Source organism: Salmo trutta, chromosome 30 (assembly GCF_901001165.1).
Source record: "Salmo trutta chromosome 30, fSalTru1.1, whole genome shotgun sequence".
In the NCBI taxonomy this organism is placed as follows: Eukaryota; Metazoa; Chordata; class Actinopteri; order Salmoniformes; family Salmonidae; genus Salmo; species Salmo trutta.
Genome location: NC_042986.1, coordinates 33,453,094 through 33,479,614, shown reverse-complemented (window position 1 = coordinate 33,479,614; position 26,521 = coordinate 33,453,094). Strand labels below are relative to the sequence as shown.

At 43.1% G+C, this 26,521-nt stretch overlaps 1 protein-coding gene across 2 annotated transcripts in view; it reads left to right on the top strand.

Moving 5' to 3' along the window:
• si:ch211-117c9.5 (sodium- and chloride-dependent creatine transporter 1) overlaps nucleotides 1–15,749 on the top strand; it is a 44,969-nt gene extending 29,220 nt beyond the window's left edge. For both annotated transcript variants that reach the window (XM_029723912.1, XM_029723911.1), the window contains 9 exons: nucleotides 197–331; nucleotides 418–521; nucleotides 8,267–8,391; nucleotides 9,930–10,042; nucleotides 10,881–11,021; nucleotides 11,880–11,982; nucleotides 13,172–13,272; nucleotides 13,473–13,643; nucleotides 14,505–15,749. In XM_029723912.1, the coding sequence (XP_029579772.1) occupies nucleotides 197–331; nucleotides 418–521; nucleotides 8,267–8,391; nucleotides 9,930–10,042; nucleotides 10,881–11,021; nucleotides 11,880–11,982; nucleotides 13,172–13,272; nucleotides 13,473–13,643; nucleotides 14,505–14,636 (1,125 nt within the window). In that variant the 3' untranslated portion in view covers nucleotides 14,637–15,749. The remainder of the gene's footprint in view (nucleotides 1–196; nucleotides 332–417; nucleotides 522–8,266; nucleotides 8,392–9,929; nucleotides 10,043–10,880; nucleotides 11,022–11,879; nucleotides 11,983–13,171; nucleotides 13,273–13,472; nucleotides 13,644–14,504) is intronic.
• Nucleotides 15,750–26,521: the final 10,772 nt, after the last annotated feature.

Sequence of the window (26,521 nt, the reverse complement as noted above, 5' to 3'; positions counted from 1 at the left end):
GTTTCCTTCTCTGTAGGTAGTGTACTTCACATCTCTGTTCCCTTCTCTGTAGGTAGTGTACTTCACATCTCTGTTCCCTTCTCTGTAGGTAGTGTACTTCACAGCTCTGTTCCCTTCTCTGTAGGTAGTGTACTTCACAGCTCTGTTTCCTTACCTGTAGGTAGTGTACTTCACAGCTCTGTTTCCTTCTCTGTAGGTAGTGTACTTCACAGCTCTGTTCCCTTACCTGGTCCTGGTGGTTCTGTTGGCCCATGGTGTAACCTTACCTGGAGCGCTGGATGGGATTGTGTACTACCTGAAACCAGACTGGTCCAAACTCTGGGAAGCCCAGGTATGGTGTGTACAGTACAGACAGCATGTGTTGCACAGGGATATGCAAGGATTGTTTTAACATAAATATTCATGTTGTGTTCCTAGGTGTGGATCGATGCTGGCACTCAGATCTTCTTCTCCTATGCCATTGGTCTGGGTGCTTTAACTGCCCTGGGCAGCTACAACCGCTTCCACAACAACTGCTACCAGTAAGTATGACAAAAAAGCACAGTTAGACCATAAAACCCATCAACCACTGCTACCAAACATGACCACAAAGTCGATCCCCCAAAAAACTGCAGGGATAATTAGTTATTGGTTTATTTTTAGTAGGATAAAATGTAAGAGAAAAAAAAGCATTGTCTTGAACTTCCATTATTCTCCCAAGAGTGTCTGAGTATAACATCTAATAATCAGAGTGAGTCAGCTCCCTCACTAGTCCCACTGCTGCAGCAGGTCTGGGTTGAATGGCTGAGATGCTTCTAGCATGTGTTTAGCCTAAACTGACTCAGAAATGTAAACAAACCCAACTTCCTAAAATGGCAGTTTTCTGGACGTTGCCAATAATATGGATGCTTTTTAATAGATACCAAGTCTCGACACTAATGTTAGGCCTTAGCAGGAATTTATGGAATGTCCATTTAGGAGGAGCCTTTCAATGACTTTGTTCTATTCTTTATTGTTTACCTTAGTTAGAAATGTACATGCAGTCTCAGTTATGAAGGTGTTCATATTAGCTAGTCATGGCCCTCTGATGTAGGCTATATGATAACCATAAACTGTAAATGAGGGTAAACTGAGGGCATGAGAGAGTTTGAGTTTTGATTTGGTTTCTAGGTCTAGTAGATGACGGAGCTGATGAATAGTTTTGATTTGGTTTCTAGGTCTAGTAGAAGATGGAGCTGATGAATAGTTTTGATTTGGTTTCTAGGTCTAGTAGATGACGGAGCTGATGAATAGTTTTGATTTGGTTTCTAGGTCTAGTAGATGACGGAGCTGATGAATAGTTTTGATTTGGTTTCTGGGTCTAGTAGATGACGGAGCTGATGAATAGTTTTGATTTGGTTTCTAGGTCTAGTAGATGACGGAGTTGATGAACAGTTTTGATTTGGTTTCTAGGTCTAGTAGATGACGGAGCTGATGAATGGTTTTGATTTGGTTTCTAGGTCTAGTAGATGACGTAGCTGATGAATGGTTTTGATTTGGTTTCTAGGTCTAGTAGATGACGGAGCTGATGAATAGTTTTGATTTGGTTTCTAGGTCTAGTAGATGACGGAGCTGATGAATGGACCTGTTAAAACAATGCTTCATCATCAGGGACCAATCAGCACATTCACCTCCTGTCCACAAATCACTCTCAACATACAGTAGCCATGAACTATTATCTGTTACGGCTGTTACGGTGACTGTATTACCACTACACCGGCGGTCACGAGTCATGAAGGCAGTCAAAAACCATGTGACCGTTAAGTCACGGTAATTAGGCTTCTCCAAGCTCTGATGCTGGTTGTTAGTAGCCTACCAAACTGGCTAACTGCCTGGTACTCAGCACTCTATTGTCCCTCTAATCACTCTGACATCAATGTAAATGTATTCAAAAATCTAATCAAACACTTCATGAGAGCCCATGAGCTCATGTTGCGAAACATTTCAATAGGCTATGCAATTCCGCAAGAAAACAGACTGATGGTCTCTACTAAAAAGAGGAGAATCCCATCAGCTTTCTGTAGGCTAGGCCTACTATATTTATTTCTCAACTTTCCTAATATTAAGCACATTGCTTATACACTGCTCAAAAAAATAAAGGGAACACTTAAACAACACAATGTAACTCCAAGTCAATCACACTTCTGTGAAATCAAACTGTCCACTTAGGAAGCAACACTGATTGACAATAAATTTCACATGCTGTTGTGCAAATGGAATAGACAACAGGTGGAAATTATAGGCAATTAGCAAGACACCCCCAATAAAGGAGTGGCTGTGCAGGTGGTGACCACAGACCACTTCTCAGTTCCTATGCTTCCTGGCTGATGTTTTGGTCACTTTTGAATGCTGGCGGTGCTTTCACTCTAGTGGTAGCATGAGACGGAGTCTACAACCCACACAAGTGGCTCAGGTAGTGCAGCTCATCCAGGATGGCACATCAATGCGAGCTGTGGCAAGAAGGTTTGCTGTGTCTGTCAGCGTAGTGTCCAGAGCATGGAGGCGCTACCAGGAGACAGGCCAGTACATCAGGAGATGTGGAGGAGGCTGTAGGAGGGCAACAACCCAGCAGCAGGACCGCTACCTCCGCCTTTGTGCAAGGAGGAGCAGGAGGAGCACTGCCAGAGCCCTGCAAAATGACCTCCAGCAGGCCACAAATGTGCATGTGTCTGCTCAAACGGTCAGAAACAGACTCCATGAGGGTGGTATGAGGGCCCGACGTCCACAGGTGGGGGTTGTGCTTACAGCCCAACACTGTGCAGGACGTTTGGCATTTGCCAGAGAATACCAAGGTTGGCAAATTTGCCACTGGCGCCCTGTGCTCTTCACAGATGAAAGCAGGTTCACACTGAGCACGTGACAGACGTGACAGAGTCTGGAGACGCCGTGGAGAACGTTCTGCTGCCTGCAACATCCTCCAGCATGACCGGTTTGGCAGTGGGTCAGTCATGGTGTGGGGTGGCATTTCTTTGGGGGGCCGCACAGCCCTCCATGTGCTCGCCAGAGGTAGCCTGACTGCCATTAGGTACCGAGATGAGATCCTCAGACCCCTTGTGAGACCATATGCTGGTGCGGTTGGCCCTGGGTTCCTCCTAATGCAAGACAATGCTAGACCTCATTTGGCTGGAGTGTGTCAGCAGTTCCTGCAAGAGGAAGGCATTGATGCTATGGACCGCCCGTTCCCCAGACCTGAATCCAATTGAGCACATCTGGGACATCATGTCTCGCTCCATCCACCAACGCCACATTGCACCACAGACTGTCCAGGAGTTGGCGGATGCTTTAGTCCAGGTCTGGGAGGAGATCCCTCAGGAGACCATCCGCCACCTCATCAGGAGCATGCCCAGGCGTTGTAGGGAGGTCATACAGGCACGTGGCGGCCACACACACTACTGAGCCTCATTTTGACTTGTTTTAAGGACATTACATCAAAGTTGGATCAGCCTGTAGTGTGGTTTTCCACTTTAATTTTGAGTGTGACTCCAAATCCAGACCTCCATGGGTTGATAAATTGGATTTCCATTGATTATTTTTGTGTGATTTTGTTGTCAGCACATTCAACTATGTAAAGAAAAAAGGATTTAATAAGATTATTTCTTTCATTCAGATCTAGGATGTGTTGTTTAAGTGTTCCCTTTATTTTTTTTAGCAGTATATTTGCAACTGGAGTATAGCCTACCTAGCTGGCATGAAAATTAACCAGGGGGAAAAGCGTCCTCCTTTCTTTCCTTCTTAATGTGTTTGAGCCAATCAGTTTTGTGGTGACAAGATAGGGTTGGTATACAGAAGATAGCCCTATGTGGTAAAAGACCAAGTCCATATTATGGCAAGAACAGCTCAAATAAGCAAAGAAAAACGACAGTCCATCATTACTTTAAGACATGAAGGTCAGTCAATCCAGAAAATGTCAAGAACTTTGAAAGTTTTTTCAAGTGCAGTCGCAAAAACCATCAAGCGCTATGATGAACATTGAACATGGATCTCATGAGCCTTGCCACAGGAAAGAAAGACCCAGACTTACCTCTGCTGCAGAGGATAAGTTCATTAGAGTTACCATTCTCAGAAATTGCAGCCCAAATAAATGCTTCACAGAGTTCAAGTAACACATCTCAACATCAACTGTTCAGAGAAGACTGTGTGAATCAGGCCTTCATGGTAAATTGCTGCAAAGAAACCACTACTAAAGGACACCAATAAGAAGAAGAGACTTGCTTGGGCCAAGAAACGCAAGCAATGGACATTAGACTGGTGGGAATTGGTAATTTGGTCTGATGAGTCCAAATTTGAGATTTTTGGTTCCAACCGCCGTGTATTTGTGAGATGCAGAGTAGGTGAGCGGATGATCTCCGCATGTGTGATTCCCACCATGAAGCATGGAGGAGGAGGTGTGATGGTGTGGGGGTGCTTTGCTGGTGACACTGTCAGTGATTTATTTAGAATTCAGTGCACACTTAACCAGTATGGCTACCACAGCATTCTGCAGGGATGATTCTGCATCCCATCTGGTTTGCACGTAGTGGGACTATCATTTGTTTTTCAACAGGACAATGACCCAAAACACACCTCCAGGCTGTGTAAGGGCTATTTGACCAAGAAGGAGAGTGATGGAGTGCTGCATCAGATGACCTAGCCTCCACAATCACCCGACCTCAACCCAATTGAGATGGTTTGGGATGAGTTGTACCGCAGAGTGAAGGAAAAGCAGCCAACAAGTGCTCAGCATATGTGGGAACTCCTTCAAGACTGTTGGAAAAGCATTCCAGGTGAAGCTGGTTGAGAGAATGCCAAGAGTGTCCCAAGCTGTCATCAAGGCAAAGGATGGCTGCTTTGAAGAATCTAAAATATAAATACACTTTTTTGGTTACTACATGATTCCATATGAGTTATTTCATAGTTTTGATGTCTTCACTATTATTCTACAATGTAGAAAATAGTAAAAATAAAGAAAAACCCTTGAATGAGTAGGTGTGTCCAAACTTTTGACTGGTACTGGATATTATTTAGTATATGTAAAGACAATATTAAATCAAGAATAGTCTGATGGGTGACAATATTAGCCTATCACTTGTGAATTATATATTATCATTTGTGAATGATGCCCAGCATAAGAAACAATGCCCTTTTTTGCGACTTTTTCTAATCATAGTCACACACCGCATGTAGCCTAGCCCATAGGCCTATATGTTTTAATAAGGTTTGTATCACAACTAAAGTGGCCTAATAACTTCTTAAAATTAAGAACAATAATCCGCTTTACAAGGGGTGTAGAGCTTAACTATCATACATAAGCAGCATGTGAGTTTACATTTTGGGGAAAATAATTTTCACCATAAAAATGCACCTTTTATAATAAAACCATTACATGCAGAATTGCATTTGCTGTCACTTTTGATTATGGTGTTTTCTGCTAATGGAACATTCATGCTTATAGCCTACTACGATGTGCGCATTGCTGTGCTTATAATGTGAAGAAATACCCTAACAGTTTATCAACGTTTTAAGCTAAACATTCTGATCTGTTGCGTCAACCACATTCTGTAAAAATGTTTTTGGGGATGGTAGTGGTTGTATTCATTTGGGATGTATCGCATCCCACAACTGTCCCAGACTGTGTTTGGAATATTTATTTCTCGCTCAGAATAGAATAGGTTGACTTTTGTTCTATAGGGGATAGTAGATTGACATAGGGTAGTGCTTTTGCTGTTTGTTAGGCCTACTCATCTTGTTGGCTGATGAAAAGTAAAAGTGGACAGTTCTTCCAATATCTTCAATATGCACCTCGGAATTAGATAATGATGCGCGCAGTTGCGTCATCGATGTGTCTGTCTTCACTTGTAGCCTGTGAGAAAGACCCGATCACGTGATGGAGCACGCAGCACTCAGGGAGAAGGGCACAACGGCCATTTTTTTGGGTGCATTACGGCCATAAAGGGGATGCCGCTGTGAAATTCTAGGCATTATCAAGTGCATATCAAATTGTGAATGAGTGACTGATGTAGTGTGTACAGCCTGCACAAAAAAAACAAAGCAGAGCTCATGCCTTTCAATGACTTTTTTCAAATCATCATCAGTCTCATCATGCAGCCTTACAATGTATTAAAAATCAAAACATATAGCCCAACATTTGTAGAACAACTGAAGTTACATAAATAACTCTAAATGAAGCATATAGGAGGACCTGTTTCTTTGTTAACCGCTCAACACAGAATAGCCGCATGTGCGCACTCCCTCAAATCGTTTGGAGAAAATATCCTTTATGTTTTATTCACCTTTGTTCAATTGTATTCTTTATAATATAAAATAATGCCACGGAATTCTAAGCAAATCTTGTCTGCCAAATGAACTAGTGTAGCCCACAGCCATTTGGCATAGCCAGATCAGGACCTAACATAAGGACGACTCAGAGTGTGCTATTCTGTTCTTCTGAAATAGACTACATTTTCTTCATATCATGCTTCTTTAGACCTGTGTAAAATAAATAATGAATTTATTGTCAAGGTATAGGTGTAGGCTATATTACATGGATTTATTCTACTTTTTAAAATGTAGATGTTCCTAAGGTCTGCATCAGTGGCTTGTTGGCTGTGTGTGGAAGCCAGGAGATTCTAAATGTGTTTATGTTAATTTACGGTCAATTACCGTGAGACCGACAGTTATTTGCTTGACAATCACCGGCTGACAAATTTTTGTTACCGCCACAGCCCTAATCCGGATGCTGACTGTTTGGACTGTTGTTGCATAAAGCAACAGCAATGCTACAAAGCTCAAGTATGCAGGTCATGTTGTTGTGTACACACTCCTCGTATAGCTGGCTCTTAATAAGGGCACAATGGGGCTTATTGGTGGGACAGAGTTGGCAGTATGACTCAGTGTTATCTACAGGGAGGTTAATCCATCTCAGGGAGGATGGGACAGGGAGGGTAGGGATTTTTCTACCCACATTAAAAACTACAACAGTTTACTATGGAATACTACAGTACTTACTATAGAATTCTGTAGTATACTGTAGAATACTATACTAGACGTGTATTACTTACTATAGAATGTCGTAGAATACTATAGTAAATAGTACTGTAGTAAAATGTTTGCAAAAACAACACTTTTTTAACTATAGTAAATACTGCAGTTCCTCATTTGCATATAGCCTGCTTATTCCCCTCCCCCATATCCCAATTTGTGCTATACATCAGTGAGAAACCTACATTCCAAGTATAGACCATATTGTGTTCAATACAGGTTATAGAAAAGAGCAGAAGCTCTGAACTATCTGTTCAGACCCCAGTCCTCCTGCAGGTTATGGAAAATCTGCTATTTTAGTATTTCTCCAATAGGTTTCCTCAATGAGAAAGCCTCCACTTCTATGTCAAAGATAATTAAACTAAAATACTACAGTAATTTCTGCAAGAACACTACAGTAAATACTACGGTATACTACAAGCTGCAAAAACAATACATTAATTACTATAGTATATACCATAGTTTTCTTTCACTATAGTATTTATACTATAGATACCTGTAAATACTACAGTAAATACTACAGTAAAGTCTGCAAAAACACTACAATGAATACTGTAGTGTATAAGTAAGTTGTAATACTATAGTATTACAGTATTGTTTTTTTATAGGGGTTTTACAGAGTTGCCCCTCTATCCTCATTCACGATCAAGCCTAATGTATCACAGGATAGCAAGTATGCAGTAAATGAAAGTAGAAGTAGGTGGAAGTGTAGCTATTTTTGCCTACGCCTGTCCAATCCTGTCAGATCTGCGTCATAGCAGCATCATTTGAATCAATAAGAACAGTGATAACAACACATTGATCTGTACAGTATCATTACTAACTGTCCTGGATGGATGTTGTTTCTATCACTCTCTCCTTTCAGCCCTCCAGCTATCCTAGTCTTTTAAAGTAGCTCATTTGCTCTCGTGCCTTTAGGGTCGATATCCAAATTACACCGACAACACAGCAGCTATCAGAGAAAAGCCTACTGATCTTCCTGTCTATTTCTCTCTTTCTCTTTTTCTCCTTCGTCCTTCAATCTATTTTAGCCTCCAGCTTTCGTCCCATACTTCTCTTTTCTAGTCTCACTCATCTTCTCACTATTACTCGTTCACTATTATTACATATTTCACTTTCTTTTTATGTTATTGCCTATTTAATCATGTGTCTGTCTGTCTGCGTGTGTGTGTGTTTGCTTGATATCAATACTACGTCTCTAATGCTAAAGTCTCTCTCTCTCTCTCTGCAGAGATGCGTTTGTTCTAGCCATGATCAATAGTGGGACCAGTTTCTTTGCAGGGTTTGTGGTGTTCTCAGTGCTGGGCTTCATGGCTGCAGAGCAAGGGGTCGACATCAGCAAGGTGGCCGAGAGTGGTAAGGACAGAGATCCCCAAAACACTACTACTCTTGTACCTCATCCAGGTGGCTGGTGGATGCCCAAATTTTACCAGCCACAAAAACATTTAACAGCCACATTTTTTTCAGATTTGTTTTTCAAACGCATGCACTCTCCAATATACACTACCATTCAAAAGTTTGGGGTCACTTAGAAATGTCCTTGTTTTTGAAAGAAAATAAAGAAAATTGTCCATTAAAATAACATCAAATTGATCAGAAATACAGTGTAGACATTGTTAATGTTGTAAATGACTATTGTAGCTGGAAATGGCTGATTTTTAATGGAATATCTACATAGGCATACAGAGGCCCATTATCAGCAACCATGCTGGCCTTCTAGGCAGAGTTGCAAAGGAAAAGCCATATCTCAAGACTGGCCAATAAAAATAAAAGATTAAGATGGGCAAAAGAAAACAGACACTGGACAGAGGAACTCTGCCTAGAAGGCCAGCATCCCGGAGGAGCCTCTTCACGGTTGATGTTGAGACTGTTGTTTTGCGGGTACTATTTAATGAAGCTGCCAGTTGAGGACTTGTGAGGCGTCTGTTTCTCAAACTAGAGTCTCTCAGTTGTGCACCGGGGCCTCCCTCTCCTCTTTCTATTCTGGTTAGAGACAGTTTGCGCTGTTCTGTGAAGGGAGTAGTATACAGCGTTGTACGAGATCTTCAGTTTTCAGTTCTTCAGTTCTTGGCAATTTCTTGCATGGAATAGCCTTCATTTCTCAGAACAAGAATAGACTGATGAGTTTCAGAAGAAAGTTGTTTGTTTCTGGCCTTTTTGAGCCTGTAATTGAACCAACAAATGCTGATGCTCCAGATACTCAACTAGTATAAAGAAGGCCAGTTTTATTGCTTCTTTAATCAGACAACAGTTTTCCGCTGCGCTAACATAATTGCAAAAGGGTTTTCTAATGATCAATTAGCCTTTTAAAATTATAAACTTGGATTAGCTAACACAACGTGCCATTGGAACACAGGAGTGATGGTTGCTGATAATGGGCCTCTGTACGCCTATGTAGATATTCCATAAAAAATCATCAGTTTCCAGCTACAATAGTCATTTACAACATTAACAATGTCTACACTGTATTTCTGATCAATTTGATGTTATTTTAATGGACTTAAAAATATATATATATATTCCAAGAACAAGGACATTTCTAAGTGACCCCAAACTTTTGAACTGTAGTGTATATATATTGTTTACATGTTGGCTTTGGATTGAAAAAAAAAACTGTTCCTAAATACTCTGTGACCACCCACCAATGTGACTTCTAAAAATAGACACTACCAGCCAATGGCTAAATCTACCAGCATTTGGCTGGTGTTAATTCCCCACCGTGATTCATCCCTATATCTTCATCCTCACTTTGACCTCATCACACTCACCCTGACCCCTTCCTTATCCCTTTCAGCTTGTGCCCTGATAAAACATCTTCCCGTCCCGTCTATCCACTTCTCCCCATTTGTTGTTGTGAAAATGCTGACTAACTCTGCCTCTCTGTCTCTCTCCAGGTCCAGGCCTGGCCTTCATAGCCTATCCCAAGGCTGTTACTCTGATGCCTATGGCTCCAGTCTGGGCAGCGCTCTTCTTCTTCATGCTGCTGGTACTGGGCCTGGATAGCCAGGTATTGGACAATGCACATACACAACACACACACACAGAGGGATTCCGACAGTTAATGTCTGCAGTTCTATGACACATACTGTGAGTTCACACACATAGCCACTTACCTTGACACAGTGGTGACATTTGAACTTGTCGAGTTGTATATCAAAGTAGTCCATCTTTGTTAGTCCCAGGGCCTCCAGCCATTGTTCCACAAGCACAGAGGCAGTCAATGAGCCTCTGTCTGCCTCACAGAGAGCATCTGTCCACTCTCCTCTGTTCATACACTGCTCCTCTCTCTCCTCTCTCTATTTCTCTCTCTCCATCTCTCCTCTCTGTTCATACACTGCTTCTCTCTCTCTATGTCTCTCTCTCCATCTCTCCTCTCTGTTCATACACTGCTCCTCTCTCTATTTCTCTCTCTCCATCTCTCCTCTGTTCATACACTGCTCCTCTCTCTATCTCTCTCTCTCCATCTCTCCTCTCTGTTCATACACTGCTCCTCTCTATCTCTCTCTATCTCTCCTCTCTGTTCATACACTGCTCCTCTCTCTATCTCTCTCTCTCCATCTCTCCTCTGTTCATACACTGCTCCTCTCTATCTCTCTCTATCTCTCCTCTCTGTTCATACACTACTCCTCTCTCCATCTCTCCTCTCTCTCTCTCTGTCTTTCTCCGTCTCTCCTCTCTCTATCTCTCCCCCATGACCATTCGAGGACGCAAACAGCGCTGCTATAGAAGTGACTGTTATTAGAGTATCAGAAAATAAAATATTATCCGATATATTATAATCATGATTATGACATGACAGCATATCAAAGTATGGTAGCAGAATATCAGAGTAATCTCTTTCTCAGTTTGTTGGGGTGGAGGGCTTCGTCACGGGGGTCATGGACATGCTACCGCCCAAATCTATGGCGGGCTCGCTGCGTCGCGAGGTTGTCGTGGCGATATGCTGCATCACCTGCTTTTTCATCGACCTCTCCATGGTAACAGAGGTAAGAGGGTCAGGAGAGGGGAAGGAGGGAGGGATAAATGAAGAGAAGAGGGATGAAAAGAGGTCAGAAGGGACTTATTTAGTAGTTCATATTACATCACTGTTACAAGACAACATGAACTCACATTCTTTCTCATTTTCTTTTCTGTCTTTTCGTCCCCACTGTTCTCGCTCTCCCTTCCCCTCTCTCTCTCTGTTCTCTCTTTCTCTCTCCCCCCTCTCTCTCACTCTCTCCCCCCTCCCCTCTGTCTATCTGTTCTCTTTCTCCCCTCTGGCTCTCTCTTTCTCTGTACGCTCTCTCTCTCTTTCCCTTCCTCACTCTCTCGCTCTATCTCCCCCACTCCCTCTACTCTGTCTCCCCCTCTTCACTCTCTCGCTCTCTCTCCCCTTTCACTCCCTCTACTCTCTCTCCCCTCTCTCTACTATCTCTCGCTCTCTCTTCTCTCTCTTCCCTCCTCTCTCTCTCCACCTCTTCTCTCTCTCCCCCTCTTCTCTCTCTCGCTCTCAATCCCCCTCTCTCTATACGCTCTCTCTCTCCACCTATCTCTACTATCTCTCTACTACCTCTCTCTTTCTCTCTCCCCTTTTCTCTCTCTTTCTCTCATCCCTCTCCTCTCTTTCTCTCGGCCCTATCTCTCTACTACCTCTTTCTCTCTCTCTCCCCCCCTCTCTCTCGTTCTACTCTCTCGCCCCCTCCTCTCTCTCCCCACTCTCTCTGTCTCTCTCTACCCCCACATTCTCTCTCTTTCTCCCCCTCCTCTCTCTCTCCCTCCTCTCTGTCTCTTTACCCCCACATTCTCTCTCCCTCCTCTTTCTTTCTCTCTCCTCTCTCTCTCTCCCTCCTCTCTCTGACTCTCAGGGAGGGATGTATGTGTTCCAGCTGTTTGACTACTACTCTGCCAGTGGGATCACACTGCTCTGGCAGGCCTTCTGGGAGTGTGTGGTGGTGGCCTGGGTCTATGGTAAGGTGTGTGTGTGTGTGTGTGTGTGTGTGTGTGTGTGTGTGTGTGTGTGTGTGTGTGTGTGTGTGTGTGTGTGTGTGTGTGTGTGTGTGTGTGTGTGCGTGTGTGTGTGTTGTATGAGTGCCATCTCTGGGTTACTACTGGGATTGCATCGATTATTGAAGACATGGGAATTGTGGTGAGAGAGATGGATGTGCTGTACATTTTTGTGTGATTTATGTGTGTGTGTGTGTGTGTGTGTGTCTGTCAGTCTTGGCTACCACACAAATCTTATACAGAGAGACACAGTAGAGGAAATGAAATATGTGTCATGGGCTCTAAAGCCAACTAAAGCCCAGTAGGAATAGATTGTTAGTGAGATCTGGGAAGCCTGTTTGTTTCTGTGTCAGACATCATGTGGTGACACAGAACACACAGACTGTTTGGCAGGGAAGTGACATGCAGAAAACCATGTTATCTCTCCCTTCATGATTGACCACTTCTATCTCTCTTCCTTCTTTCTCTCTCTCTCTCTCTCTCTCACTCTATTCCTGTGTCTCTCTGTCTCTGCCCCCATCTCTCAATTCAGTTCAACTGCAGGGCTTTACTGGCATGGGAAACATATGCTAACATTTCCAAAGCAAGTGAAATAGATAATAAACAAATACACATGAACAACAATAAAATGAACAGTAAACATTACACTCACAGAAGTTCCAAAAGAATAAAGACCAATATCATATTACGTCTACATATAGTGTTGTAACGATGTACAAATGGTTAAAGTACAAAAGGGAAAATAAATAAACATGAATATGGGTTGTATTTACAATGGTGTTTGTTCTTCACTGGTTGACCTTTTCTTGTGGCAACAGGTCACAAATCTTGCTGCTGTGGTGGCACACTGTGGTATTTCACCCAGTAGATATGGGAGTTTATCAAAATCGGGTTTGTTTTCAAATTCTTTGTGAGTCTGTAATCTGAGGGAAATATGTGTCTCTAATATGGTCATACATTTGGCAGGAGGTTAGGAAGTGCAGCTCAGTTTCCACCTCATTTTGTGGGCAGTGTGCACATAGCCTGTCTTCTCTTGAGAGCCATGTCTGCCTACGGTGGCCTTTCTCAATAGCAAGGTTATGCTCACTGAGTCTGTACATAGTCAAAGTTTCCTTAAGTTTGGGTCAGTCACAGTCGTCTCTCTCTCACTCAGGTGCAGATCGTTTCATGGATGATGTGGCTCGTATGATTGGCTACCGGCCGATGCCCTACATGAAGTGGTGCTGGTCCTACATCACGCCCCTTGTTTGTGTGGTGAGTTAGGCTGTTAAAGCACAGCCCTCCAGAGCAGGACACTATGGCCTACAGTCATGTAGATTTAGCATAGTTCAGGGTATTTGGAATACCAGAGCATTTGTGCTGTGCTTCACTGATCAATGTAATTATGGCTTTGGGATTAAAACTTTTTAAATTGCCTGTGTTGTTAACTAGTGTGTGTGTGTGTGTGTGTGTAGGGAGTGTTCCTGTTCCATGTGGTGAACTACAAGCCCCTGACGTATAACTCAGTGTATACCTACCCCTTGTGGGGCGAGGCGCTGGGCTGGTGTCTGGCCCTCTCCTCAATGCTCTGCATCCCCATCACGGTCCTCTACAAACTACTGCGCTGCAAAGGATCCTTCACAGAGGTGTGTGTGTGTGTGTGTGAGAGAGAGAGAGAGAGAGAGAGAGAGAGAGACTGGCCTCACGCTTCTATGCTGAGGTGTGAGCATACTGTTTGTGTGTCTGAGTAGGAACTGTGTTTCCCTGGTGACATACCCCCTGCCTGCGTTGTCTGTGTCTGAGTAGGAACTGTGTTTCCCTGGTGACGTACCCCCTGCCTGCGTTGCCTCTGTCTGTGTCTGAGTAGGAACTGTGTTTCCCTGGTGACGTACCCCCTGCCTGCGTTGTCTCTGTCTGTGTCTGAGTAGGAACTGTGTTTCCCTGGTGACGTACCCCCTGCCTGCGTTGTCTCTGTCTGTGTCTGAGTAGGAACTGTGTTTCCCTGGTGACGTACCCCCTGCCTGCGTTGCCTCTGTCTGTGTCTGAGTAGGAACTGTGTTTCCCTGGTGACGTACCCCCTGCCTGCGTTGCCTCTGTCTGTGTCTGAGTAGGAACTGTGTTTCCCTGGTGACGTACCCCCTGCCTGCGTTGTCTCTATCTGTGTCTGAGTAGGAACTGTGTTTCCCTGGTGACGTACCCCCTGCCTGCGTTGCCTCTGTCTGTGTCTGACTGTGCTGACTAAACTGTAACATGCTACTATGAATATCACTGTCTGGCTCATGGTGGTGAATGTGTGACATCATCAATCAGGCTGCTGAGTTGAAACTGTTTCCCATGTTAGCTCCTACCCTGCCCTGTTAAAATGTCTCTGTGACTCTTGGTAGGCTTTCACACTATCACTGTCTCCGTGCTAGACTCATTTCATTCAAGGATATTTACCCTTCTCTTTCTCTCTCACTCCCTCCCTCTTACTCTGTCTCTCTCCCTCCCTGTCTCCCCCTCTGTAGCGTTGGCAGCACCTGACCACTCCGGTGTGGGGTCGACATCACATGGAGTACCTGGCTCCTGAGTCTGAGGCCAAACTGCTGCCCCCTAATGGCCAGACCAAAAACACTTTGCTATTTGAGAGTGTCATCTGATCATCTGAGCCCCACAGAATCCACCCCCTCCTTTCCCACTCAGAACCCTCCGTCCCAAACACACTCTCACACAAACACACACCCTGCCTTGGCCCAGCCATAAATGAACAGGAAGGCCACTCTGAAGCCGATCAAACACACACACTGAACAGCCCTGGACCAATGGACCAAAGAAAATATGGGACATGAGCTCAAATACACAATCAATATAGGCTGACATTCTTTTTGTTTTCCTCTACCTCTCTCTCTGTCTCTCTCTCTCTCTCTCCGTCTTATGCTCTGTGCCTCAGTGCTGTCCTTTCCTGTCTCGTCCTGTGATTGTGTTGTGATGTCGAATGCAGCTGCGATATCTTGGCCCCATCCCATCTCCACTGTGCCTCTCCCTTTCTCCTCTCTTGTCTGTGTGTGTCCCTTTCCTCCCTGTGTAATGGATTCTGTGGGGCGGTTCAGTGCTGCTGACCCAGTCTGTAGTAACCCAACATACCCTGTTGATGGTGCTGAATGAGTATTACTGATCCCAAGCTGGTAAACACATATCTGTCTACTGTAGATCTGACCGTGTGTGTGTGTGTGTGTGTGTGTGTGTGTGTGTGTGTGTGTGTGTGTGTGTGTGTGTGTGTGTGTGTGTGTGTGTGTGTGTGTGTGTGTGTGTGTGACTAAAGGAGAGAGGTACTGTGCTCTGTTATCTGTGTCCGTCTTTGACTCTGAGCTCAACCTGTCGCCCGACCACTATTTTCTATCCTCCCTCATCAGTCAAACTGTTAAGAAACTTCCCTCTGTAAATTACAAAAGAAACTAAGCACCACCACTTCCAGTGTAACTAACTAACTAACTTACTAACTTAAGTGTCTTGAGTTTTGTGTGAGTCTGTGAATCAGTGTTAATATTGGGGAGGGGATTGTAATCAGCATTTCCACCTTGTGAGAGAGAGAGAGAAGCCTACTGATTTAGAAAGAAAGCAAGGGCGAGGAAGGGAGAGAGAAGCCTACCGATGGAGAAAGAGAGCGAGGGAGGGAGAGAGAAGCCTACCGATGGAGAAAGAAAGAGAGGGAGAGCAATGTGTCTTAATGCCAAGCCAAGAGAGAAGCAATAAAAGACAAGATGGAAACTTTATTCTTTAGGCTCTTTATTTGCATAAACACTACCAATATTATTCATACAAATACATGTATTTACAGATACTCTCAAAGCTCAATCACCTCTGACGGTTACTATAGAGAGAGTGACACATTCATAGCCTTGTCTCAGATCTGTTTGTGCTTGAACCAACTACATATCATGTATAGTCAGGAGAGCTGTTTAAAGCACATAGAGATCCGATCTGGGACCAGGCTAACATTCATACTGTCCAACAGGTAACAGGGTTTTGCTTTATAAACAGTCAGTCCCACTCCTACAAACAAGTATTGATTAGAAACATGCTTAATTGATGATAAAAACATATTATCTTGGAGAGAATGAAGAGTGCTGCTGTGCTTCAGATGTGTATTCAATCATTCAAGTGCAGAACATGAAACAAATAATTGTTTACTTTAAGATATTAGATTGTGTAGTCTTGTCAATGCTAGAAACTTGTCAAAATAAATATTGTATTCAAAGTAGAATAACGTATCAGGGAATGCACAATTTAGCTTAAAAATGTTTATGAAAAAGTACATGGTCAAATGTTCTAAATATCCATTAATATTGATTTGTTTTACATCCTCGTTAGAAAAATACAGAGAGATTGGCTCTGTAACAGTGTTCACAATAGATGAAAACTATGCTCTCCATTTGGCATTGATTTGACCCTGAAATATGTGATGATTCATAGCTCTGGGACAAGGCTACGTGATGCATGCATCATGCAGTCCCCATGATGTCTGAGGGCATAACAGAGTGAACAGTTGTTTTTCACTCCCTTGAGTAGGCTATAGGAAAGTAGGCTGTCTTTGAATGTGTAGTCCTGTGGAACCCTACCACTTTTCCCACTGCATTTCATATACAAGGTTCTGTAGCGTAAATCTCCCCCGTACGTTTTCCTCCGGGAAAATGGCTTGAATCTAGCCCTAAGGCTACCGCTCTGAGAAGCCTATTTGCAAACATCTGGTGGCACAGAAAAAAAGGAAAATGGATAGCAAACAATCTATTGACTAAATTCCTCTTGCGACTACAATATATCTGACTGGCTAAATAACTTTATTTTGAGTTAATGTGGACCAAGTGACCCAGACTTGAGCACTTGGACCAGGACTCGAGTACTGGGACTCAGACTTCAGGCATAGGATCTATTGACTCGACCATTGGGGCCTCAGACACAAGCACAGGGGACTCGATTCGGACTCAAGGTTTAGTGACTCGACTACATCACTGGGCGAAACAGTCCTTGTAGCTCCTGTTCAGTCATTGGCCCCCGGCCTGTTCTACTTCTGGACATCAGTGTGACTGAGGCGTCTGGAATGTTGATAACAATGGAAATGACGCGACCGAGGGACGGAGGTGCAACCCATAATACTTTGCAGCACCATCTGGTTATTGTGATACACTTTCTCTCTCTCCTCTGAGATTGTGTGTGTCTGTATTTTATCTATGTAATGTGCAATGTCTATGTAATGTGCAATGTCTATGTAGGCTGAATTAGGAATTTACATGCCCAGATAATTCTTATAATATTATTCTTATATATGTTATTCGTACTTCTGCAGTTGGGAAGGGAATATGATCTTATCCATAAAAAGGTTGTGTCTACACTTGACACTTAATGTGATTTCTGCTATCAGAATACGATGATCGCATTGAAAAGACGGGTCTAGACGCACACAAGGTCTGTGTTCAGATCTGGCTGATCTCTTCAGGGGGTGGTCAGGGATGCATTGTGTGTGGATTTCTCCTGTTTGGACACAATCAGGCAACCGAAAGCGCATATAGTTGGCGACGTTGTCAGCACTCCTCCCACAAGTCTCCAGAAAACATGTGTTTTGGTAACGAAATATGTTTTGGAGGAAATATGTTCCTAGCATGTGAGGAACGTGTTTGCTGGCCTCATAAATGCTAGCCAGCAAGCCAATGTTTTGTTTGCCTATAGAGTTAAGCAAACCCTTTAGCGTTGCTTGCTAGCTTGCTGACTAGCTAGAGGTTAGCTGGTTAGTTAGCTACAGTAGTTAGCCACTGCCATCAGGTGTTGTGTTATCATATTTTGTCTATTCCACCGTTTGTAGAATGCATACTGGCATTGAATATGGCGTGAGAAACAGGAATCCGGACACATTGTAGACAAGGTAGACACATATAATGTAGGTGTGGATCAGTGGAGGCTCTTCAGATGAGGAAGGGGAGGACCATCCTCAGTGAATTTCTTAAAATAAAGAATTGTAAAACATTGAAAAACTAGACTAAATATATTCACGTCATTAAATAATTTATTAATACACACTGTTTTGCAATGAAGGTCTATGGTATCCTCAACAGCACTCTGTAGGGTAGCACCATGGTGTAGCCGGAGGACAGCTAGTTTCCGTCCTCCTCTTGGTACATTGACGTCAATGCAAAACCTAACTTTTGGTTCTCACCCCCTTCCATAGACTTACACAGTAATTATGACAACTTCCGGAGGACGTCCTCCAACCTATCAGAGCTCTTGCAGCATGAACTGACATGTCCACCCAATCAAAGGATCAGAGAATGAATTTAGTGCTGAAAGCATGAGCTACAGCTAGCTAGCCCTACAGTGCATAAAATGTTGTGAGTAGTTGACTCAAAGAGAGAGAAAGACAACAGTTGGAACAGTTTTCAACAAATTAATTTCTTAAAAAATGAAGGACAAGAGAGAGAGTGTGTAATTTTTTTCAGTTTCACTTACTTAGCTAGCAAATGCAGCTCGCTAGTTTAGTTACTCAAACACCCGGCTCAAACAGAGGGATGCTATGTTAGCTAGCTGGCTATGACTATCCAACACAGCACTGGAACTCTTCCAAGTCAAGGTAAGCTTTTGGTTTTATTAAATTATTGCCACCGGGGCCCAACGGTCTAACTGCTTACTGACTGTACACTGTAACGTTACTGCTGATTGTAGCAGGTTTACTAACGCATTAGTTCTATTAGCTATGTTGACTAGAACTTTATTTTAGCTGATATGGGGACAACGATGTAGGCTGTGTGTAAAGGTTATGACATTGTTTGGCTTGGAAAGGTTTGTTGCCTGGTCACATACAGCTGATGTGTTCATTGACGTCCACAAACGAAGGGAAAAGGTGAGAGGGGAGTGCATGGAGGCTAGAATGAATACAACGTAGCTGCTATGATCAGGGTTGTATTCATTATGCCGATTTGGTTGAAAAATATTTCTTAAATGGAAGCAAACAAAATGGGGATGAAAATACCTGAATTTGTCCAATAGAAACTCTTTTGTTTACAATTTTTGTACTAATGATTACACCCTAGATAAGCTAGATCCAGGCAAGAGTGTGCAAGGCGGTATTGAATGTGTCACTCTGTGCCTTTTCAAATTTTTCTCTCGACCTGTGTGCACCTACGTTGTAAATTTTCATTCAAAGGCTAGGGTGTAGGGACATTTTGAGTATAATCTCGTAGCCTAAACCTATCGATGTGACCTTGAACTAGATGAATGGAATATGAATGACAGTCATCCAACATGCTGTAATAGAAATAAGGCCATGCTCATGAAAAAAAGACATGTCCGCCCTCATCATAAACACCACTGACCGCCACTGGTGTAGATGCATGACGCGCTCAGAATTTCATGATCATAGCTCTATGATCAGAATACTTAAACTGCATGAACTGTCAAGTTTAGGCATGTCAAGTTGCCTAATGGCCCACTGTTTTCGTCATTTTAACAAAATGACTAAGACTACACTAAATCAACAACAAAAAAAGCACTGATGCACAGTGTATACTAGAGGTATGGACTCGAGTCACACACTTGATAGAAAATAAAATGACTTGATTTGGAGACTCGGGACTCGACTTTGACTTGAGATTGATGATTTGAAATTATCTGGCAAGGTTTTGTAACGTTTTGTCAATCATTTTGGAGCACAGTCTCCGTGGATTACTTTCCATGCAACCAGAGACAGTATCGCACTTCTAAGAAAACAGATTCGCTGATGAAACGATCACTCAACCCTCTGATTGGACCAGCAAACTGTCAATCAACAAAGGTCAGGTGAGGGTTTCCACTAGATAGTCCAGCCACAAAGTCCAAATTGGCTAAAGGCCTATGGTAAAAAATAATTGAAAAAAGAAATGGGGTTTATGGTCTTAATTTACGTTTAGGCATACGGTTAGCGGTGTGGTTAAGGTTAGGTTCAAAATCAGATTTTAAGATGATAAATTATAGAAATAGGCGGGGTTTATGACTTTGTGGCTGTGTTAACTGGGGGTGAGCTAGTGCAGTGAGAAGGTTTTCGTGGGCCGCGAGTGTGAAATTGAACCTGAAGAATATTCGTTTTTTACATATTTGAATGTGATATTTATACCTTTGCTTATTCGACCTGGTCACTGACATAGACCTACAGCATTACACCAAATTCTTGTTTAAAAAACGAATCTGTGTCAGAACCGAAATGTTGTGCGTTTTGACTGTTGACCAATGACCAGTCAGCTGCAAAGGCAGTGAACATGTCCAGATTAGTGACCGGAAATGTTCTAAAGTCAAATTGTAGGGAGAGGATTTCCATAAATAAACAGGCCTATGCAGCTCCAAAAATAGTTTGGTAATCAGAAATATTAACTGTTTACTTTGCAAGCTCACCAGCAATAGGGCAACAATTACTAGCATAGGTCTACTGGTCTTTTGGTATGTCCAACTTGCTTGAAATGTATTATTTACTTCTGAAGCTTGCATTTGGAATTTGTTTTTAAAATTCATTATTACAAAATCAAGATGTGTTGTAGACAAAATAATGAAAAGGGATGTCTGGTAGCATCAATAAATAGACAAAGATGTGTAGTTGAATAAGTTATTGCATGATGTATAGAGACTTTTTTCACTTGATTTGAGACTTAACTTGAAAAAACTTGTGACTTGTCCTTAGAATGCACAACTTGACTCAAGACTCTACCCCTTCTACTTGGGACTCGACTTGAGATTGAGACCTTGTGACTAAAATAATAGTGACTTGGTATATTAGTGAATAGGATGGATGAGGGAGGTGACTAGACTACACGTCTCTCTCCAAGGGATGATAGAGCCATTCCCTGTGAGGTTGGGGACAGATTTGGGAGTTTTATTTCTGGAGCTATTTTGTGTTCAGTTATTAAACATAACATGAAGGAGAAACTGCCTTGGTCCAACTGACAACGCAAACACCCACACCTCGGCTCAACTAACAAATGCCTCTCACACAGTGACTCTCAGTTCTGTCCTCACAATCACCTCTCACTCCCTTTCTACTCCCTCTCCATGCCTATAAATACAGATTCCTAATAGTCCAGTGTTACATTCTCCCACTCCTACAGCTCTATGAAACCTCTCTCCTGTCTCCCTCTGTTTCTCTTTCCTCTCTCCCCTTTCTCTCTCACTCCACTCCTTTATATCTATCTATCTACCCATCTTTCTGTCTCTCACAACCTCAAAGAGAGAGGGCTGAAGTGACGTCTTGCTGGCTTACTCATTACAAGATGTCATAAAAATCCTGTTGCCGCAGCAACGGCACCATTTATCACCATGGAAACCGACCTTCATGTCGTGGTGGTGCATTCTCCTTCAGCAAGAGAGGGAAGAGGCAAGGCGAACCAATGGGAAGCCAGGGAGCAGATGGCGGAGGGTCGTCACTAGTTAACACAGTCGCAAGTCATTATTATGGCTAAACCCCACCTATTTCTACAATTAATCTTAATCTGATTTTAAACCTAACCTTAACCACACTGCTTATGTTATGCCTAACCTTAAATTAAGACCTGCTAATGCAGCTAGCTAGTTTAGCCTACTCACACCCGGCTCAAACAGAGAGGAATGCTATTTATGTTAGATTTATGTTAGCTAGTGCCAGTGCTCCTGCACATTGGCTAACCGGGCTATCTGCATTGTGTCCCACCACCCACCAACCCCTCTTTTACGCTACTGCTACTCTCTGTTCATCATATATGCATAGTCACTTTAACCATATCTACATGTACATACTACCTCAATCAACCTGACTAACCGGTGTCTGTATGTAGCCTCGCTACTTATATAGCCTCAATACTGTATATAGCCTGTCTTTTTACTGTTGTTTTATTTCTTTACCTACCTATTGTTCACCTAATACATTTTTTGCACTATTGGTTAGAGCCTGTAAGTAAGCATTTCACTGTAAGGTCTACACCTGTTGTATTTGGTGCACATGACAAATAAACTTTGATTTGACTTAGCTGGCTAAGAATATCCACTCTTCCAAGTCATGGTAAGCTTTTGGTTTTATAAATTTATTGTCACCTGGGCCCGCTGGTGTAACTGCTAAACTGCTTACTGTACTGCATGATTGTAGCAGGTTTACTAACAGGTTAGTTCTAGTAGCTATGTTGACTATGATGTTAGCTAATATGGTGACAACGATATAGGTTGTGTGTAGCGGTTATGGTATAAAGGATTGGCTTGGTTACAGACAGCTGTTGTGTTGTGCACTGAAGTCCACAAGCAAAGGGAAAAGGTGAGACGAGAAAAGCCCGAAGATGCGAGAAGGAATTATACAATGAGCAAAATGATCATGCTGTTTGTATGTGGCTGCTATGAAAGTAAACTGTGTTTGCATGTGATCATGGGTGTATTCCTTCAGCCGATTCTGTTGCTTCCATTTCATAACCTCTACAGGATCGGCGGGTCCCCCATGGGACAGTTGAGCTAACGTAGGCTAATGTGATTAGCAAGAGGTTGTAAGTAACAAGAACATTTCCCAGGACATAGACATATCTGATATTGGCAGATAGCTTGAATTCTTGTTAATCTAATGGCACTGTCCAATTTACAGTAGCTATTACAGTGAAAGAATACCATGCTATTGTTTGAGGAGAGTGCACCGTTATGTACTTGAAATGTTATTAATAAACCAATGAGGAACATTTGGGCAGTCTTGCCACAAAACGTTGAACAGAAATGCAATGGTTCATTGGATCAGTCTAAAACGTTGCCCATACACTGCTGCCATCTAGTGGCCAAAATCTAAATTGCACTCGGGCTGGAATAATACATTATGGCCTTTATCTTGCATTTCAAAGATGATGGTACAAAAGAAACACGTTTTTTTCTTTGTATTATCTTTTACCAGATCTAATATGTTATATTCTCCTACATGAATTTAAAATTTATACAAACTTCAAAGTGTTTCCTTTGAAATGGTATCAAGAATATGCATATCCTTGCTTCAGGTTCTGAGCTACAGGCAGGTAGATTTGGGTATGTCATTTTAGGCAAAAATGTAAAAAAGGGGGCGGATCCAGAACAAAACAAGGATAGACCTACTTGAATTTGTCCAATAGAAACTCTTGTTTTGCTTGCAAAACAGAAAGTTTTGCTACTGTTTGGACAGCACTATCAACAAGGCATGTCCTACAGACCCTAGTTTTGTCGCACCTGGTCTACTGTTCAGTTGTCTGGTCATGGGCCACAGAGGCACTTAGGAAAATGACAATTGTCTCAGAACAGGGCAGCACGGTTGGCCCTTAAATGTACATGGAGAGCTAACGTTAATAGTATGCATATCAATCTCTCATGGCTCAAGTGGAGGAGAGATTGACTTCCTCACTACTTGTTTTTGTAAGAAGTGTTGACAAGCGGAATACACCGAGCTGTCTGTTAAAACTACTGAACTACTACAAGACATGCCACTAGAGGTTTCTTCACAGTCCCCAAGTCCAGAACATACTATGGGAGGCGCACAGTACTACAAAGAGCCATGACTACATGGAACTCTATTCCACATCAGGTAACTGATGCAAGCAGTAGAATCCGATTTTTTTTACACTGATAAAAATACAGCTTATGGAACAGAGGGTACTGTGAAGCGTTGGGGAGAACAGGCTCGTGGTAATGATTGGAGCGAAATTTATGGAATGTATCAAATACATCAAACACATGGTTTCCATGTGTTTAATGCCATGCCATTTACTCTGTTCCAGCCATTATAATGAGCTGTCCTCCACTCAGCAGCCTCCAATGCTGTGAAGAGACACACTCACACACGCATATGCACACACTCTACACACAGGTACATTGTAATATTGTTGTATGCTGGTATTATACATTTTGCATTGTAGATATGTAGTGGTGTAATAATGTTATATGATGTACTGTTTTATATTTTGTTTTATGTGTGATGTAAGTGCCTTAATGTGTATGGACCCCAGGAAGAGTAGCTGCTGCCTTGGCAGTAACTAATGGCGATCCCTAATAAATACAAATGATATATATATCACAGGAAGTTGGTGGCACCTTAATTGGGGAGAACGGAATCGTGGTATGACTGGAACGGAATTTGTGGAATGGTATCAAATACTTCAAACGCATGGTTTCCAGGTGTTTGATGCCATTCCATCTGTTCCGTTCCGGCCATTATTATGAGTCGTTCTCAGCCTCTTGTGATGTATTTAAGCAATAAGGCATGAGGGGGTGTGGTATATGGCCAATATACCATGGCTAATGGTAGTTCTTAGACACAACGCATCGTGGAATGCCTGGACACTGCCCTTAGCCGTGGTATATTGGCCGGGGTAGGCCATCATTGTAAATAAGAATTTGTTCTTAACTACCTAGTTAAATAAAGGTTTAAAAAATTGCCTTGATGACAGCTTTGCACACTCTTGGCATTCTCTCAACCAGCTTCACCTGGAATGCTTTTCCAACAGTCTTGAATGAGTTCCCACATATGCTGAGCACTTGTTGGCTGCTTTTCTTCACTCTGCACTCCAACTCATCCCAAACCATCTCAATTGGGTTGAGGTCGGGTGATTGTGGAGGCCAGGTCAACTGATGCAACACTCCATCACTCTCCTTCTTGGTCAAATAGCGCTTACACAGCCTGGAGTTGGGTTGGGTCATTGTCCTGTTGAAAAACAAATGATAGTCCCACTAAGCGCAAACCAGATGGGATGGAGTAGCGCTGCAGAATGCTGTGGTAGCCATACTGGTTAAGTGTGCCTTGAATTCTAAATAAATCACTGGCAGGGTCACCAGCAAAGCACTCCCACAGCATCACACCTCCTCCATGCTTCACGGTGGGAACCACACATGCGAGTATCATCCGTTCACCTACTCTGCGTCTCACAAAGACACAGCGGTTGGAACCAAAAATCTCAAATTTGGACTCATCAGACCAAAGGTCAGGTTTCCACCGGTCTAATGTCCATTGCTTGTGTTTCTTAGCCCAAGCAAGTCTCTTCTTATTGGTGTCCTTTAAATCAAATCAAACTTTATTTGCCACATGCGCCGAATACAACAAGTGTAGACTTTACCGGAAATGCTTACTTACAAGTCCTTAACCAACAGTGGAGTTCAAGAAGAAGAAAATATTTACCAAGTAGGCTAAAATAAAAAGTAATAATAAAAAGTAACACAATAAGAATAACAATAATGAGGTTATATACAGGGGGCACCGGTACTGAGTCAGTGTGTGGGGGTACAGGCAAGTTGAGGTAATCTGTACATGTAGGTGGGAGCGTAGTGACTATGCATAGGTAACAAACAAACAGTGAGTAGCAGCAGTGTACGGGGGGGGTGTCAATGTAAATTGTCCGGTGGCAATTGTTTTGAATTGTTCAGCAGTCTAATGGCTTGGGGGTAGAAGCTGTTGAGGAGCCTTTCGGTCCTAGACTTGGCGCTCCGGTACCGCTTGCCGTGCGTTAGCAGAGAAAACAGTCTATAACTTGGGTGAATAGAGTCTCTGAAAATTTTATGAGCTTTCCTCTGACACCGCCTATTATATAGATCCTGGATGGCAGGAAGCTTGGCCCCAGTGATGTACTGGGCCGTTCACACTACCCTCTGTAGCGCCCTACGGTCAGATGCTGAGCAGTTACCATACCAGGCAGTGATTCAACCGGTCAGGATGCTTTCGATTGTGCAGCTGTAGAACCTTGAGGATCTGGGGACCCATGCCAAATCTTTTCAGTCTCCTGAAGGGGAAAAGGTTTTGTCGTGCCCTCTTCACGACTCTTGGTATGTTTGGACCATGATAGTTCGTTGGTGATGTGGACCTCAAGGAACTTGAAACTCTCGACCCGCTCAACTACAGACCCATAGATGTTAATGGGGGCCTGTTCGGCCCACCTTTTCCTGTAGTCCATGATCAGCTCCTTTGTCTTGCTCACAATGAGGGAGAGGTTGTTGTCCTGGCACCACACTGCCAGTTCTCTAACCTCCTCCCTATAGGCCGTCTCATCGTTGTCGGTGATCAGGCCTACCACTGTTGTGTCGTCAGCAAACTTAATGATGGTGTTGGAGTCGTGTTTGGCCACGCAGTCATGGGTGAACAGGGAATACAGGATGGGACTAAGTACACACCCCTGAGGGGCCCCAGTGTTAAGGATCAGCGTGGCAGACGTGTTGTTGCCTACTCATACCACCTGGGGGCGGCCCGTCAGGAAGTCCAGGATCCAGTTGCAGAGGGTGGTGTTTAGTCCCAGGGTCCTTAGCTTAGTGATGAGCTTTGTGGGCACTAGGGTGTTGAACGCTGAGTAGTGGTTTCTTTGCAGCAATTTGACCATTAAGGCCTGATTCACACAGTCTTCTCTGAACAGTTGATGTTGAGATGTGTCTGTTACTTTAACTCTGTGAAGCATTTATTTGGGCTGCAATTTCTGAGGCTGGTAACTCTAATGAACTTATCCTCTGCAGCAGAGGTAACTCTGTGTCTTCCATTCCTGTGGTGAGGCTCATGAGATCCAGGTTCATCATAGCGCTTGATGGTTTT